General features: G+C 35.6%; 1 protein-coding gene across 2 annotated transcripts in view; it reads right to left on the reverse strand.

Moving 5' to 3' along the window:
* Positions 1–18,270, reverse strand: part of USP32 (ubiquitin specific peptidase 32) — a 209,303-nt gene that overhangs the window by 26,655 nt on the left and 164,378 nt on the right. The window contains exons 16-26 of one of the 2 annotated variants that reach the window (XM_086360499.1): positions 14,344–14,503; positions 11,019–11,173; positions 9,847–9,928; positions 8,750–8,824; positions 8,122–8,260; positions 7,538–7,643; positions 5,698–5,871; positions 4,735–4,909; positions 4,080–4,231; positions 3,083–3,194; positions 1,528–1,739 (exon numbers count right to left, since the gene is read on the reverse strand). In XM_086360499.1, the coding sequence (XP_086216625.1) occupies positions 1,528–1,739; positions 3,083–3,194; positions 4,080–4,231; positions 4,735–4,909; positions 5,698–5,871; positions 7,538–7,643; positions 8,122–8,260; positions 8,750–8,824; positions 9,847–9,928; positions 11,019–11,173; positions 14,344–14,503 (1,542 nt within the window). The remainder of the gene's footprint in view (positions 1–1,527; positions 1,740–3,082; positions 3,195–4,079; positions 4,232–4,734; positions 4,910–5,697; positions 5,872–7,537; positions 7,644–8,121; positions 8,261–8,749; positions 8,825–9,846; positions 9,929–11,018; positions 11,174–14,343; positions 14,504–18,270) is intronic. The other variant, XM_086360500.1, reaches the window with a different exon arrangement.

The following is an 18,270-nucleotide window of genomic DNA, read 5'->3' on the forward strand; positions in this document are numbered from 1 at the left end:
CTTAGTTTTATGCCCAATTTAACAATCCTTCCTCTTATATTTAGTGCTTTCTGTGCCCTACTGAAGAAGTTTTCCCCCTAAACCAAGGTCATGAACATATTCACCTTTGTTTTGCCTTCATATTTAACTCTACAGTCCACCTGCAACTGATTTTTATGTGGTGAGATCTAGGTATGTCAAATTTCATATGGATACCCAATTATCCCAGCACCATTTACTAAGTGAGTTGTCTTTTACAGCTCTGTAATGCTATCTTTGTTATAAATCAAGTGCCCATACATGTGTGAACCTGTTTGGGGGCTATTTTATTTCATTGGTTTATTTGCCTTTTCTCATACCAATAATACAATGTCTCAAATATCATTGCTTAATAAAATCACTCTTTGTGACCCCATGGACTGTAGCTTACCAGGCTCCTCCGTCCGTGGGATTCTCCAGGCAAGAGTACTGGAGTGGGGTGCCATTTCCTTCTCCAGATCTTCCCAACCCAGGGATTGAACCCGGGTCTCCTGCATTGCAGGCAGACACTTTACCATCTGATCCACCAGGGAAGCTTTAATAAAATCATGATATCTGATAGCTCAATTCCTCATTCTTTGTTCTTCAAGACTGCTTTGGTTATTTTAGTGCTTTGCGCTTCCATATATTAGAATCAGCTTATAAAGTTATACACATACACGTGTAACATACAGAGTTTGCATTTTTATTAGGACTGTGCATTGAATCTATAGATCTGTTTGTGGAGAATTGTTATTTTTGAAATATTGAGTCTTCTAATCCATGAGTGCATGCTCTGTTGCTTCAGTCATGATCAACTCTTTGTGACCCTATGGACTGTAGCCCTCCAGGCTCCTCTGTCCATGGGATTCTCCAGGCAAGACTATTTGAGTGGGTTGCCATCCCATGGACATAGTCTATTCCTTCAAATTGAGTCTTCTTTAATTTCTAGCAATAATATTTTATTGTTTTCTACATAGGTACCTTGTATATTTTTTGTAAAGTTTATTTTCAGGTATTTACAAATTGGAAGAGGCAAGAAGGATTCTCTCCTAAAACCTGTGGAGGGGCACAACCATATTGATGCCTTGATTTCAGACTTCCGGGCTTCAGAACTGTCAAAGAATTAATTTCTATTGTTTTAAGCCACAAGTTTGTGCCAATTTGCTACAGCAGTCCTAGGAAACAACTTGTCTTGCCTAGGAATCTTGTTTCTCCTTCCAAAACAAACAAAACCTTATCTAAGGCAGCCACACTTATATGGTAACGAAGATGTATACGCTGACATGAACATACAGGAGTCACAAACTTTCTAGAGACAACAGTATTCCGATGCACCAGCTGTCTTGTTGCTGCTTAATGTGAGTGAGGAGTATCATTTCCTATGTAGGCTGTCAGATGTGATACTAGATCCTGGCTGTAACCAACACATTGAAAGTGCACACACTGAAGATGTTGCCAAGGCAGAAACTGCTGTTTCATAAATAGCACTGGCAAGACCAGCAGTAATTTGCCTAACATTGAACTAACCATTTTCCGGTGGACTGCAATGATGTAGCCTGTAAAGGAACTGTCGGGAAGAGATGGCATATGACCATTCACCATTCCATTTGTGAAGTTTTTCTCAGTTCCACATGGCACAACAGTGTTTGGCATTCCATTGGGAATGAATATTGGTCGAGGCAGGTCCCCGTTGGCAGTCAGGGTGAACATTCCGTTTGTAGATGGGGAGGAGGAGAAATCTACAAATTCAAAGGTAAGCACAGCATCATATGTTTGTGGTACCTTTATCTTTCCTCTTTTCTCAAACATTGCTGGGACCCAGACCACTGACAGTCTCTTTTAACTTAGGACTGAAGTAATCATAGGTCAAATAATTCTAGATTAACTGTAAGACTTTCATTTTAGATTTTACTTTCATTACTAATACTTTCGATTAAATGACTAAACAAGAGTAACTGCTAGAAAGAGTAAGTGAAATTTTTACAACAATCTTTATCAGTCCTATGTTATGGCATGAAAATAGTTCTGCTTTTCTTTTTCTTAGTCTCAAAAAATTCATTTCTCCATGTAGTCTCTAGCCAGATATTTTACAAACACTTTATTTTTAAAAACACCTGCAGAGAACTCCCATCTGCTCCCTGCCCCCACACAAGCACAGTCTCCCCCATTAGCACCCTCCCCCACCACAATGAAACATTTGTTATAACTGATGAAAGACATTGCTTTTTAAATTACAAATGCATTTTCTTAGTTTTACTAGCCACAGTTCAAATGCTAAACAGTTGGTGTGACTACTGGATACTCTGCTGCTGCTAAGTCGCTTTAGTCATGTCCGACTCTGTGTGACCCCACAGACGGCAGCCCACCAGGCTCCGCCATCCCTGGGATTCTCCAGGCAAGAACACTGGAGTGGGGTGCCATTGCCTTCTCCATTGGATACTCTATTGGATGGCAAAGATTAAAGAAAGTTTTCATCATTGCAGAGGGTTCTATAGGACAGTGATATAAATGATATAAACAAACAAACAAAAAGAGCAATAATAAATCATCCACCAACCCACCATCAGTACTATCTACTGAGCACCTATGAGAGGAGCCCCCTTCTCTCTGAAGCCTTTGATAGCTGGGAAATCTAATTATCAACAATAAAAAGAAGAGACGATGGCCAAGAAGACTAACTGGATGATCATATTAAATTATATGAATGACCATATAAATATCAGAGTATAAACAAACTTCTTTTTTAGGCAAATTCACTATTCTGTTTTCTAAAGCACATTTGTTTCATACCACCTGTTGCCATGTTAGTATTAGATAAGAGAGTTAAAAGATCTGAACTCCAGTGGTAGATTTAGCTAAGAACTACCTATCCAACTTAGGTTCTCTGAATTTTAGGTTCCTCATTAATAAAATGAAGAATTTAAGATGTTCAGTACGGTTTCCTACAGGCGCCAACATTCTTTTGCTGTAATTTTTTTTTTCTCTAATATTTTTAGCCTAAACAAAAACCGAAAAAGAATGACAACCCTTAGACTATTATTCAAAGCTAAAATCATGAGAAAGAGTTCTAGTTCTCTCTTACCTGTCTGTATTGGACTAGAAGCTGAAATTGGAGATCCAGGGATGGGAATTTCAAATGCACACAAAAATCCACTCACTGAGAGCCGTACTTTCTGGTTGTCCTGAGGGAAATTCTACAGAAAAAGAAGCAAGAGGAGAAGGGGGAGATGTTTCAGACAAAATGGAGAATCATCTCTGATATATTTGAAGCAAATGTCTTAGATTCTTTTATCAGTAAAGCAAACAAGATGTCTGAATAAATTTTCTAAAATAACTAAAAGATGCAGGTTTGATAAACTGAATGAAAACTAACTTTACTGGAGAAACCGTTATCCTCTTTCATAGGAAGGAAGTATGATGTGTATAACTGACTTAAGTTTTGCCCTTCATTTCAAGAATCTAAACCCCAAATCCCCAGAGATCTCACCTCTGCATTACACATGAAAAAAATGTTAAGGAGGTGGGAACTTGTTTAAAAATCCTGAAGATGAATATAAATAATACCAATGGTAGGAACTCAATTTAGGGCAACTTATTTATTATTGCTTCTTTCTCCAGCTGGTATGGAGGAAGAAGTGATTTGCATCACTTTGTTTTTACCCTCTTAGTGTGTTTAAAGGCCAGGTATATATATTTATAAATAAGTATTAAGAACACACATTCATAAATACACAAAATACTTAAAGAATTCTAGGAACAGTAGTAACACATAAGAGACATAAAACAAAGCAGTGGCGGTCCTTGGGGTAAATTCAGACTGTACTGACATAGCTAGACCACTCCATATAGGGGGCTCTGGGCTTACATGTTTCTCTTCTTTAAAAATATCACCATCATTTTACTCTTTTATTCTGGTGGACAACTCTTTTAGTTTCTTCTGGAATGAAAAGCTTTACAATTTTTTTCCAGTTTTTGTTGTGTTTTATTATCTCCCTTGGTCATTTAACACAATAATTAATTGAGAAAACTGTGATTTTTGAAGGAATCAAGGGTTTCCCAGAAAGAATAGTTAATATCACCTTTATGTTGGAACCATGTACTTCGGCAAGGAGGATTTGTTCTGATTTAAGTCCACAGAGATCACTCAGCTGTTTTTTTAAACCTGTGTACTTTTCATCCATATTCAGTCTTAGTCCATATCGTACAGGGGTAGTACCATCCAGCTTAATAACTAGTAAAGAGAAAAGATTTTTATTAGTAAAATTCAGGTTTCACTGAAAGCTTTATACCTGTGTGTGTGTGAGACTTGCAACTAGTAAACATTTGTCTAGAATTTTTATATGTACACACTACAACAGGTGGTGTTTAAAATAATATTAAGTAAAATCATTATTTTTGTATGTTCACCCAATAAAGAAGTGTGAGTGGCTTTGCAAGATTTTTCAAGAGAGCTTCTGGCACATTTAAAATTAAGAGAACTCAATGAGCACAAAAATGGACGCATGTTCAAGTCTTTCAAACCTCAAATCATGCCTGAAACCAGACTTGTTATCATTACAGAACATTGTAAATCAATTATACTCCAATAAAATTTTTAAAAAACTATAACATGCTGACTACCAATCTTTATGAGAACTCACTATAAACAAATGACTAAACTTACAAATTCAAGCTGACTGAATACAAGGTAAAAGACAAAGGAATTAAATAATGTTTCAGAACTTTGTGACCTACCTGTTATTTCTAAGTGCATGTAACTGTCCATTGGTAGTGGCAAAGACAAAAAATTGAAAGGGTCAAATCGGACACTTATATGTCCACATGTCTTGCATTTGACTTGGGACCTTAGCTGCCCATGGAACAAATCCACAACAATTGATCTATTTCTCCTTAGATGATTATCCCAGGCCTAGCAAGAAAAAAGATGAGAGAACTTTTTTATCCCCTCCAAATTCAAAACATAAGCTTTTCTCCAAAAATTCAAGGCAATGGTTAAATATATTAGACTTAATGTCAAGATTATAATTCTTAATTTTTCCTTCAAAAATAAGCTTTCTGTCTACAGATTTACAAATCAGGTATATAATTTTAAATATATTGCCTACTGAGAAAGTAAAGAAAACCAGTGATTGAATAGAATGTAATTCTTTTTTTTTCTGGCCACACCATGCAGCGCTCAGATCTTAGTTCCCTAAACAGGGATCCAACCTGGGCCCCCTGCAATGAGAGCATGGACTCTGCCACTGGACTGCCAGGAAATTCCTTAGAATGTGTTTCTTTTTGCTCAATATATAAAATACCAAATTCAGATGAAAAATCCTACTTTCTTTTCTTTCTTTTTACCATGGTAACAATGGTGAGTTCTTTGTCCATTAAAGGCACATAAAATATGCCTATTAGTCACTATACACATTACTTTAGCAATTATGGGGACTCCTAAAGTTCTACTGAATAATTATTCCTACATCCTCTCCCCAAAATGTGTGATGTGAAAAGGAAACGTTTTTCTATGTTCATTAACGATACTTTGTTTTGGGATTATGGCACAAGAAATAAGCAGAGAATTATAAAATTCCTTCATTTTCACAGTAAAATTCTGATCACAGAACAGTTTAGTTAGTGTTTAAGTTGCGCAAAACTTATTTGGGGCCAGAATATTTTATCTGTGCTTACATTAGAAACTCAAAAGTGACAAACCTCTGCAGCTACTTCCCAATCTGGTCTGCCATCACTGTCCTTCAGTTCCACATATGGCTTCTCATGGACTCGGTTGAGATCTTCATGCAGACCATCCAAGAGAAAAGCCAGAAGTTCTTGGGAGTCTTGTTGCTGGAACCCATTAAACCTGGGAGCATATTTTGCTATGGTCCACTACAAATGTAAAAGGAATCAAATTCATTATTTGCTATCCCATAAAATTGAGACTGACCATACCCATAATTCAATCAGAGACATGAGAATAAGTAAACTATACAGTCCACAGTATTCTCCAGGCCAGAATACTGGAGTGGGCAGCCATTCCCTTCTCCAGGGGATCTTCCCAACCCAAGGATCGAATCCAGGTCTCCCACATTGCAGGCGGATTCTTTACCAGCTGAGCCACCAAGGAAGCCCAAGAATACTGGAGTGGGTAGCCTATCCCTTCTCTAGCAGATCTTTCCGATCCAGGAATCAAACTGGGGTCCCCTGCACTGTAGATGGATTCTTTACCAGCTGAGCTTCCAGGGAAGCCCAAACAATATAGTATTTAGTCTATTTCAGCAAATATATTTTGGATAATCAGGAAATCTTTCTAATCTTTATATCAAATGATGCTCCCCCAGCCCACTAAAAAAAGTATTATGGCCAGTCCTGTGTCCTGGTTTAGTATCAATATAGGCAAACAGTTCTTTAGGTACATGCTGCTAATTCACTTCAGTCGTGTCTGACTCTGTGTGACCCCCATAGATGGCAGCCCACCAGGCTCCCGTCCCTAGGATTCTCCAGGCAGGAACACTGGAGTGGGTTGCCATTGCTATTTAAGATACAATATGAAAATATTAAAATAGCATTTGGTCACATTGGAAGATTCCCTGTTTTCTTTTACAGTTAGCTTTTCTGGTGTTGTTGTATCCTAACTTTTATTATTAGAGGCAGAATAGCCCAGTGTTCAACTGTGAAGACTTACTAACTAGCTTGCAACCTTGGATAGGCTACTTAACTGCTATTAGCCTTAGTTTCCTGAGCCATAAAATGGGGACTGTAACACTGCTTTATATTATGGGGCCATTTAGAAGATTAAATGAGTTAATACACATAAAGTAATCAGATAGTGGCTGGTAAGTGATAAGTAACCAAATTTTTAGCTACTATGATTATTAATTTTTAACCTAAAAAGCTTTTGCCTTGCCTTAAAAAAATTATTTATTTGACTTCACCAGGTCTTAGCTATAGCACACAGATCAATCTTCATTGTGACATGTGGGATCTAGTTCCCTGACCAGGGATCAAACCCAGGCCCCCTGCATTGGAAGCAAGGAGTCTAATAAGCCACTTGACCACCAGGGAAGTTCTCAACTTACTTTTAAATAAAGATAAAAAATAATCCAAACTTTACTAAAATTCACTATAAATAATATTAATGTAAAATTTGTATTCATTAATTACAGTCTTTCTTTCTGCTACTTTTTTTTTTTGTTCTATGGATAGAACTAATTATCTTAGTAATGTTAAAAAGCTACTGAGTATCATTAATTAGACTCAGGGCTACCTTGCAGTTGGAATACTAATAATAATGAAGGTCGAAAAAAGAAAAGTTTACTATATATACAAGTAAAATACTTGATAAAATTTATAAATTTAGACTGTACTTCTGAACTTTTTCTATCTACTATGCCTATAAGAGTATTTTGCTTATAATTGAACAAGTAAAAGTTTATGTCTTATGAAAGACCCAAAAACATTAAGCTAAAATTAAAAGATAAATATAAAAAACAAAGAAAATTACTTAAACAGCTGCTTAAGACTTAATACCTTTATATTATTTTAACATGCTTACCCGAAGCTTTAATGGGGCGACATTTTTCTGAGTTCCACTCCAAAGCTCCTGTACTAAATCCCCATAGCATTTAGCCATATGCCCCTTCATACCAATGGGATTTGTCCTACAAGTTTGGGAGGAAAATGTATTGCTTAATGATTCTTATAAATCACAATCATGTGAACACAGAAATGCCTAGTATCTGTTTTCTCACATCAAAATACATTTTCAAAACAAGAGAAGCAACATTTGGTCCTTGTCCTTTAGTTGCTTCAATTGTGTCCGACTCTTTGCAACCCCATGGATTGTAGCCCACCAGGCTCCTCTGCCACGAAATTCTCAGGCAAGAATACAGGAGTGGGTTGCCATTTCCTTTTCCAGGGGATCTTCCTGACCCAGGTGGGTTCTTTACCAACCCATGTCTCATGTACTGGCAGGTGGATTCTTTACCACTGAGCCACTAGGGAAGCTTACTTCATGCTTAACAGGGCAAATAAGATGAAGAATTTTCTCCCTCAGGGTGAATAAAGAACAGATTTAGGTAATACTGGGTTCATATCAAAATTATAAAAGTTAAGAGCCAATGACTCAAGGAAGATTACCTGTTGAGTTCATAAAGATGTCTCCCTGAGATAAAATACTGTGTCAGTGGCTGCGTGTTACTAACACACTGGATGCTTGAATTCATGAAGCATGTATTTCCCAGGTTACTCAGACCTGTGGCCCCCTTTTCTGTCGGAACTGGAACAAACAATATGAGAACAGAAGCCTAGCTGCAGCAAGATGTCATAGACCAAACAGTTATTTGTATTCAATGCAATGATTTTTATACTTTTTCTAATCAGTTAGATGGAGATAATAATTTTCTGTTGGGTCTTGCAATGTTAAAGTAGAAGTTTTTCACGGAGCCTCACTGGCAATCATGATAATCTATTGGATCTATGCTCATTTGTACTCTGGAAGTAGCAATGATTCTCTTCAATTGCTCTGATGGTTTTTTAGAGTTCAAACAATTCTCTCCTAGAATTGTATCTTTTAAAATGAATAAATAATTTAATTGCAAGGTTAGAAAGAAATGTGATGCTTCAGGAAAAAGAAAAATAAGACGGGGCCTAATCACTATTGAGCTAGAAAGCTACAATTTGTTAACACTTCAACAGTTGAAAGAAGAAAACATAAAATAATACTTTTAAGATCATCTGTTTAAAAATAAATACAGTGGAAACTTACCCTTGTGTCTATCTATTTTACTACTGTTTGCTATAAAGGACATTTCTTCAGGCCAACTCATATCTTTGTTGCGAACTAGAAAGACAATAATGTGTTAATCTCTTATCCAATCAAATCACACCCACTCAAGTGTACTGTTTAAAAACAAAAACTTATTTCTAAACCAGAAACTGAAAAAAAATTTTTTTTGTAATTGGCTCTGAAACCATTCCAATTCTTTAGATAGGGGGCTTTATAGTCAGTGATTAGAATTAATTAGTAAACTAATCCCTCAATTGCATACCTGAAGTAAAATTATACTCAACCTTCAATAGAAGGAATTAAAATTCTTAAGCCTAAAACACTGCAACTATCACAATTCTTTCTTCTTTCTTTTTTACAATTCCTTCTTAAATTGTGAAACTGCCGGAGTATTCATTTTAATACAAAGGCAGCTAGGAATGTTTCATGAATCTTGAGAAAAGACACACTAAGTTTTCAATGACTTATACATGCCAGTGTGTAAATGTATGTTACTCGAGCTAAGCTTTCTTGATCAGTGTTGAGGACTAATGAAAAGCCTGCATCACTAACAATGCAAGAATGTTAATCTCCTCATTCAAACTCAAGGAGGAAGCTTGAAAATTTTAATAAACTGTAAACTTATAACTGAATTCACTTGTTTTTACAACTGTTTCCACCCTTGCCAGATAATGAATGTAGACATGTTTTTCCTCTTAAAGCAATCTAAATAATATCCCATTACAAAAGGATTACATAAAGGTTTAATGGGTTTTCTTTACTATGAAGAAAACTGATCAAATACCAGCTGGAAAAACCTATAAAGTAGGCTTGTCATGCTCAGTTGCTCAGTCGTCTTCGACTCTTTGCAACATCATGGAATTTTCCAGGCAAGAACAAAGTAGGAGTAGGTTGCCATTTCCTGCTCCAGGGGATCTTCCCGACCCAGGGATTGAACCTGCATCTCCTGCATTGGCAGGTGGATTCTTTACCACTGCACCATCTGGGAAGCCCCATGAAGTAGATTATCGGTGAGTAATTAAACCTTTCATTCTTCCCCTAACAATCTAATACAGATGTATGCTTCCATCTTGTACCTTCAATTACCAGGTGCTGCTCATCCTGGATTTTCAAATATTCCAATCTGTGATCCTCATCATCCAGAAGAGTGAGGTAATTCTGTGTATGGAGGAGGAAATGTTTTGTTAACTTAATTACTAACTTTGAAACAAATGCCGAAATAAAAATGAATGACAATTTAAAAAATTCCTTGAAGGTACATGTACATAACTCATGTACAGACATTTAACATATTACAGTTATTCAAAAGTACTTATAATTTTGGTGGCAAAATGAGGGAAAGAATCTATACTCTGTAAACACATATTTTATATTTCTAAAAAAAATTATATCTGATTTTGGGGAGACCAGGAAAGACTGATCACACAAACCAAAATTCACTGAGGTTTAGATTTTCTAAACAGCTTACAGAAAAGAAGTTTTGATTAATATATAGTAAGTATATACTAAACTGAGTAAATGTGCTTGTATTCAAGATGGACCTTGATCACTAACTAGGAAATGAAAATGTAAAACCAAATGCCATGCAACAGAATTATACATTTTGTTGACACTCACCCTGTCTAAAGTGCTTGGAAAATTAACTCATCTAATTCTTACAACTATCCTAAGGGAAATATTATTATTTTCCCCATTTACTCATGGAAAAACTGTGACAGAGAGTTAAGGGACTTGTCCTTGGTTAGTTAACTAACAGGAGGGAGTCAGGACTTAATCCCTGGCAGGGAGGCTCCAGGAGCTGTGCTCTTAACTTTCTTTACTATACTGCTTCTCAGTTCTCAATGGTGACCAAAGAAAGATGTAAGAAAGAAGGAACTAGGGGATAAAGAGCCGGTTAAAACTACTTACCATCCAATTTCAGAGTAAAATAAAAACATATTGCATGTGTTAGGAAGAATACATAAATAATTAAAAGCACTGCCTCTAAGGAGAATGGAAGACAGAGGTCAGAGGATGGGAAGAATTTTCACCACATACTTTTGTATTGTTTGAATTTCAATATGTGTGTCCCTTACTTTAAGACAAATCTGAAATAAACTATTTGTTAAAAAGATGTATTTATTGTTACTTTATAATAATGAGTTTATAAGATTGTACTGTCCATGAACAATTAATGTAGACAAACCCTCCATACTTATGAAACATGGATCTAACAAGGAGGACTTTCCTTGACTGACATGCCTCTTACCTCACTGTTGTATAGCCACAGGCGCATATCTTCCTCTTTGATGCGCAGCCTCTGAGATAGATATTCATGAATTTCCTTGATGGTCTGCATTCGACTAAAACAGCCTGTATAGGCTAAGACCCGCTTTAATGGTGCATTCGGAGAAGGGACATTTCCTATGGTCATAGTAATCACAGTAAGGAAAAAGGCAAATGTTAAAAAAAGAGAAAGCACCACTTTTAGTAATGGGGACCATACTATTTTAGGAAATAATAATGAGAAATAAGAATTACAGATTTAATAATTTTATAAATTAAGAAATTTTAAGAAGCTTTAAAATGAAGACAGGAGACCTAAGCGTCTTAGAGTAAGCCTTAACTTTGAAAGGAAGAACAACAAAATCAGACACGCAAATAATTGGCAGTATCTGGAATCCAAGAAGAGTGGCAAATATCAATGGGCACTGATTTCTTGGCTCTCAGCTGGGTCATACTCAATAGCAAAATCAAAACTCAGTGTTAAAGAATGGGGAAGAGTCTTACACTGGGAAATGGGACTGGATTTGAATACCACAGAAGGATAATTGGATTCACCTGATCTACTTTCTTAAAATAAACTGTATTTGCATTGCTAATCCCTCACTCTCATTAAGTGGCCCAATTACCTGGTCCACTGTGGCACAATTACTCAAGAAACTTTTACTTAGAATTCTAAGTAGGCACAGATATTACATGGCCAACAGAGCTTTAAAATAAGCCAAGAAACGCCCCATGACAAAAAAGAAACTGCCCTATCGAAAGGTACTAGGGAGAACCATAAAGGCCTGTCTACCCAATAAGAGGACAGTAGACATGACCTTGAATTCTTGAAGGGCTCAAAGTGCAAACAAAAAGAGGCATAAAGGGAAAGAGTAAAGACTAAAGGAAGAATGTATCAAGTCTAGCCATATATTTCAAAAGAAAAGGGGGATAAAATGACAAGAGATTATGGAAATCAAAAACAGGTTGCTAAAACCATCTGCTAAACCCTGGGTAACTATTCAGCCAAAAATCTAGACAAAAGCTGAAGCTTAAAATGGTCATCTCTGCCTATGGGAGATTATATTTAGTTCACTGAGCAACCCAAAACAAAAATACACTCAATGTATCAATATAATCTATCAAGGGTACAATTATACACTCCAGGTAATTTTCCACCCATTCAATGGTACCTTAGCTTTTTTCCCTCCCATTAAATGTGCTTTGAGTCTTTACTTACTAAACAGAGGAGAAAAGCACTGGCATCATCTACTTTTTCAGAGCTTCCAAGAATTAACTCACCTAAAATAGGCTGAAAAATCATTTAACGACTTCTGTAGCTTTGTCTATTAAAAAGGCTACCATTAAGTCATTGATAACTGTAGTAAGGTTTGGAAACCTGTCACTTCAAAAGGAATAAATTGTGTGCTTAATCACTCAGTCGTGTCCGACTCTGTGACCCCGTGGACTATGGCCCTGCCAGGCTCCTTTGTCCACGGGGATTCTCCAGACAAGAATACTGGAGTGGGTTGCCATGCCTTCCTCCAGGGGATCTTCCCAACCCAGAAACTGAGCTCAGGTTTCCTGCATTTCAGGCAGGTTCTTTACTGTCTCAGAAACCAGGGAAGCCGAAAAGGAATAAAAGAGCCCAGTAAATAGCTGTGATAAATTAGAAAGAAAGATGAAAACTATGTATGGAGAACAAAACCCAACTACGATTAACTTTTAAACTCTAGCAAAGCAAATCATTTACTATCAGCAAGCAAAGGATAATCCTAGAAGAAAACAAAAGGGCAAATTTCTCTAAATACACAATCAGAGGATTAGTTATAAGATTACAGCAAGAAAGCATATTTTTATAAACTTCAAAATGATTAATGATTGATTTCATAACTAATTAGTAAGAAATAAAATTTCAAATTAAGAACAAATTTGGAGCATAATGACTATACAGTTGTAGGATTCATAAGCATTTGCTAGTGTCCAAGTCAATTTCTATTGTCCTAAGCCATATAAAGAAATTTATTTGAATTCTAGACAGTTTTTGTAGCATAGCTCATTAAGCAGGCCGCCACTTATTATACATAATTTCATACTTTTGAATAGCACCAACAAATCTAGTGAATTTACAGAAGCAGCAAAAATCTAGGATCAGCACAAGAGTTATAAAGAATACTTACTAAAAGCGCAACAACACATCTTGCCTCTCATGATATCTTTCAAAGAGAATTGAAAAAGATATGTACTATGGGTGCCATGAAAGAAAGGCAAATACTATTGATATTATTCAATGGAAAATTAAATTAAGAGTGTTTCAGAGAGATTCTTATTTCACTGTTTTTTGATTATAATGTGTTACCTAAAGACAAAGTTTGAGGGCACTGCTTTGGCATAATTCTTACCAAACAGTACATGTAAGAATTTCCATATATTATCTGAATATAATCTTTAATGATGAAATAAAACTAATCCTACTAAATTTCAAAGAAGGGATGATACTTACAGGGTTGGTTTGGGTTCATAGGTGGTTTTTGCAATAATAAGTTATAGCGATTATAATAACATTATGGCATTGTTAACATAGTCTGAGATTTTGTGTAAATGGATGAACTCATTATTTTTGCTGAAGAACTATTTCAAATATTTGTAATGCAAAAGCATAGAGCAAGCCTGGCCCATCGGTAAAATTTAACCTCAGAGAGAAATCAAAAGGGAACTTTTTGCATTTATCACATTAAAATGAAAACTTATTTATATACCATTTTGATAGGCTTGATGTTTTTGAAGAAAATGTTCACTTTCATTCTTAAAAACAGATCTTTTCCTTTGTATTATCTGTTATAAAGGCTCCTTGGGCCTAGCACAAGAAATATATCATGTTTTATTACAAAAACCCCCCAAAACAAAAAACTCAAAACACACACACAAGAAGAGGATATTGCAGAAGAAATTACTTCTTAGAAATCTGAGTGGAGTTGAAAAGAAGAGCCACTGGCTGGCAGACTCTAACTGAGGTCAAGCACATAATTTACAATGGCTTGTTCTCAAAGAAACAAAGTATATAAAATTCATTTCTGCTTATTATCTTTGTATGTTTGCAAGCCAGAAAAGGAAACAACCCTTTTCATTTGCTGCTGGGACTTTGCCTCTACCCCAGCTAGTCTTGCGCATGACCGTAGATCTAAGGCCCATAAGAGATTTTCTGATTCTGTATGAAAACAGATGAAAATGTGTATTAGTAATAGTGGCACCAGGCTTGGAGCAAATTGGTTTTCATTTTTATTTTTTTCAAGGAAATGCACGGTATTCTTGCTGCATTCTTAAGTTACCTCTTGGTAAATGCTGAGGAAACACTCTCAGGCTCATCATACCCATATTCACCCAGATGTTAGACTGCTGTGTCCGAGTGGCAGGCTGCTGTCTCAGGAAGAGAAGATAGCGAGGAAACAATTCCAGTTCTGGGATTTCTGTCTTGCTATTTTTGATCACCTGTTGTTTTAAAATATATGAAGTGATCACTATAAAAGAAATAAAACCTGCCATTTTTTACCTAATTTCTGAGATTTACTTTCAAAATGAAATGTTCAAAAGCTTCACTGCCTATAGGTCAGAAAGTCACCAGTTTACATGACATGGGTTTATAGGCCCTCAGGCTCCTGCATCTAAGTCCATTTTCCAGGATTAGGATTCTTGGTAGGTATTTTCTCCCCCTTCATTTAAAAGCAAGTAATATCAATATTAAAGGGAAAATCTTAAATATTATCTACAATTCTAGTATTTTCACACAATAAGTCTTTTCACTTTTACATATCTCATATAGAAAAATGATGTTCTTTTAGAGGACAAATTCTTACGAATGGAGTCACAAGTAAAAAAGTACAGGATTATTCATCAATCTTGCCTGGGGAGTCCCAAGGACAGAGAAGCCTGGAGGGATAGTCCATAGGGTCACAAAAGTCGGACAAGATTAAAATCACTGAGCACACACACATTCATGTCATTAACTGCATAAGTTATATGGCCACCCAAAATGCAGCAATTTACAATATTCCCAGAATTATATGAATGTATTACTGTCACAAAACCTTATCACTGGACATGACTTTAATTTCTTTAATACATATAAAGAATATTTTAAATGTACTTTAAATTGTATTTCTTGTATTAGTAGTGAGAACAAAAATGTTTCCATGTTAAAATTTACTATCTATGTTTTCTTTAACTGGACTGTTCATATACTTTTTTGTCTATGATTAAAACAACTAAATTGGATGTACTAAACTGAAAGTCACATGGTTAAAACAGCCCTCACGGGCTCCACAACACAGGCTCAGTAGTGCGGCACATGGAGTATAGTTCACCAGTGGCATGTCGGATATATTCATCAGGACAGGGGCTGAACCCATGTCCTCTGCATTGGCAGGTGGATTCTCAACCACTGGGCCTCCAGGGAAGTCCTCAAACTCTCTAAAACATAAAATCTTACAGAATCTTTAACAACCTCAAGTAATTGGGCTTTCATTTTCTTTTGCTTTAGAAATCAATGTATTCTGCAACAGAGCATTTTTTAATATCAAGAGGGGGCAGTAAAGAGCCAGATAAAAACAATGATACAAACCAAACCTTTAGGACTATTTCTTTAAAGTATTCTGCATGTTCTGATATGCTATATATACTACAAAAGCTCCACTTGTAAGCTTTATCAACTACTATTTAAATAATAAGCAGTAAAAGGAGCTCTCCCCAACAGTAAGACGAATGGAGAAAAACAAAAGTCTCTCCATTTCTTCTAGAGTCACTGAGAGCTACAAATTGTAGCCAACAGTCAAATTTTCTTAGGACTTCAGTTTAACTGTGATTTGGGGAAAGATCAATAATTCTGTACCTGTAGTTATCAGGCTACAGAGAAAACATACTTTTGGCAGAATCTGAACTGATAATGAAGTAACTTTTATTAATGTGTAGATTACTTTTCAAGATAAGTGAATTTGTGAGCAAATTACAGATCAACGAATTCTTATACATTCATGCATAATCAAACATATATACATATTTATTTACATTTTAATTATTCTTGTCTATGAACTAATTGAACTACAACTGGATAACAATAAATGCAATTCCATTTACAGGAATTTATCTTAAAGAAATCATCACACTTTGGAAAAGAGAATATTCACCAGAAAATCGTTTTAAACAACGAAAATCTAGATGCAAACTAATTGTCTATCCATGGTGATTGGTTAATAAATTATGTTATTAACCTAGAAAGATATCAATAACATCTATCTTAGATTGAAAAGATTACAAGACAGCAAGCATAATATGATTCAATTTCATAAAATTATTTATACTAATTTGTACATGAATAGGCACAGAGGAATGTTTGGGAAGACACACACTGAAATGTTAATAGTAATTACTTCTTAAGGAGTAGGATATGGTTTTTATTTTCTTTGTTCTTTTTTACTTTGCTCAATTTGTCAACGAGCTTGTTCACAAGAATTAAAGTTATATTTTTAAAAAATGGTGTGATTTACATAAACATGGCGATGAAAGTATTGATTTTTAACCTTGCTGTGGCAAATATATTTAGTATTCTTTAACGTGGAACACCATACTTTAAGTGTTTTTATAGCAATTTTTCCTGAAATCAGGCAAATTATCATATTTAGAGGTGAAAAAATATTGTCAAACCAGCAAATGAAGCTTTAATGTAGTAAAATGGTAGCTTAACTAATATTTATCTGATATCAATGTTAAAAAGCATGACCTTTTGTGAGGCTTTGAAAAAACTCATTTAATAATTATAATGATGATGACAGCAGCAACAGGCAAAATTTGCTACTGACCATTACTATAACTCAGATGCTGTGCTAATCATATGCATTATTTACTTATCAAGACAAGTCTAATGAGGTAGATACTATTGTTAACTCCATTTTACAGAAGAGGAAACTAAGATTTAGAGATTAAAACACTGATGCTTTTGAACTGTGGTGTTGGAGAAGACTCTTGAGAGTCCCTTGGACTGCAAGGATATCAAGCCAATAAATCCTAAAGGAAATCAGTCCTGAAGCTTCCTGATGTGAAGAACGGACTCACTGGAAAAGAGCCTGATGCTGGGAAAGATTGGAAGGCAGGAGAAGGGACGACAGAGGATGAGATGGTTGGATGACATCACCGACTCGATGGACATGAGTTTGAGTAAGCTCCAGAAGTTGGTGAAGGACAGGGAAGCCTGGTGTACTGCAGTCCATGGGGTAGCAAAGAGTTGGACACGACTGAGCAACTGAACTGAACTCAATGTGAATTCAGGCAGACTCTAAAATATCAAACTGCATCTATCTATCCATCTATCCATCAAACATCTATCCAATTATCACAATGATTCCCTTACAGGTACAGAATATTAGATAGAGCAGGAAAGTCCCAGAAATTAAGTGATTAATTCAAGGACTACCCCAAACCCCAATAAATAAAGAATATGTATGCATATACATCTACGTATATTCATATTTACATGTAACTACCTAGGAGTTCTGTTGATAAATATAGTAAAAACCTTTTGGAGCCAACAAATACAAACCGTAAATTCCTGATTAAGATTTAAACATAATTTTTGTAAATATAATTATTAATAACAAAATCATTATAAAATTATAGACTATGGATATACAGCAGAGTTTCACTCTTTGGAAGTGATCTAACTTACTATATCTTATCTATGTAAAACCTTCCTGGTATAAAAAAGTTCTAGTTTGGACATTATATAAGGGAGAGTGTTTTTTGATATGGCAAAAGAATCTGCTTATAAAGTATTTTACTGCATCAATAATGTAAAGAGTATTTAAGGCAATGAATACTGCTGTTTACTGTATAAGCAAAATGATGCTGTAGAGTTAACTAATATTTTCATGTTACACACTCCAAGCCCTTTAAATTACTTCAGAGCATTTCACTTATGCTCTAAATGACTCATTCTATTAATGGTCACGATCAGAATTCACTGGCTTTGAATTCTTACTATCATCTATTGTGATCTTGTTATGTCCCTCCTTCAAAAAGACAAACCTCAAAATCCAGAACAGCTAAGTGGATGTCTGTGTGGCTAATGGGAATAACAATTTTAGAAATAACATCTGCACCACTGTTTCTATATTCACTGAACTTCTTGGCACTGGCTCTCAGACTTCTGCTCCAGTCTAAGTTCTGCATTATCTAAAGTTTGTGTTTATGTGGATGACTTATGTAAT

This window comes from Bos grunniens, chromosome 19, assembly GCF_055505025.1.
Source record: "Bos grunniens cultivar Pamir isolate PY7600 chromosome 19, Bosgru_T2T1.0, whole genome shotgun sequence".
In the NCBI taxonomy this organism is placed as follows: domain Eukaryota; kingdom Metazoa; phylum Chordata; class Mammalia; order Artiodactyla; family Bovidae; genus Bos; species Bos grunniens.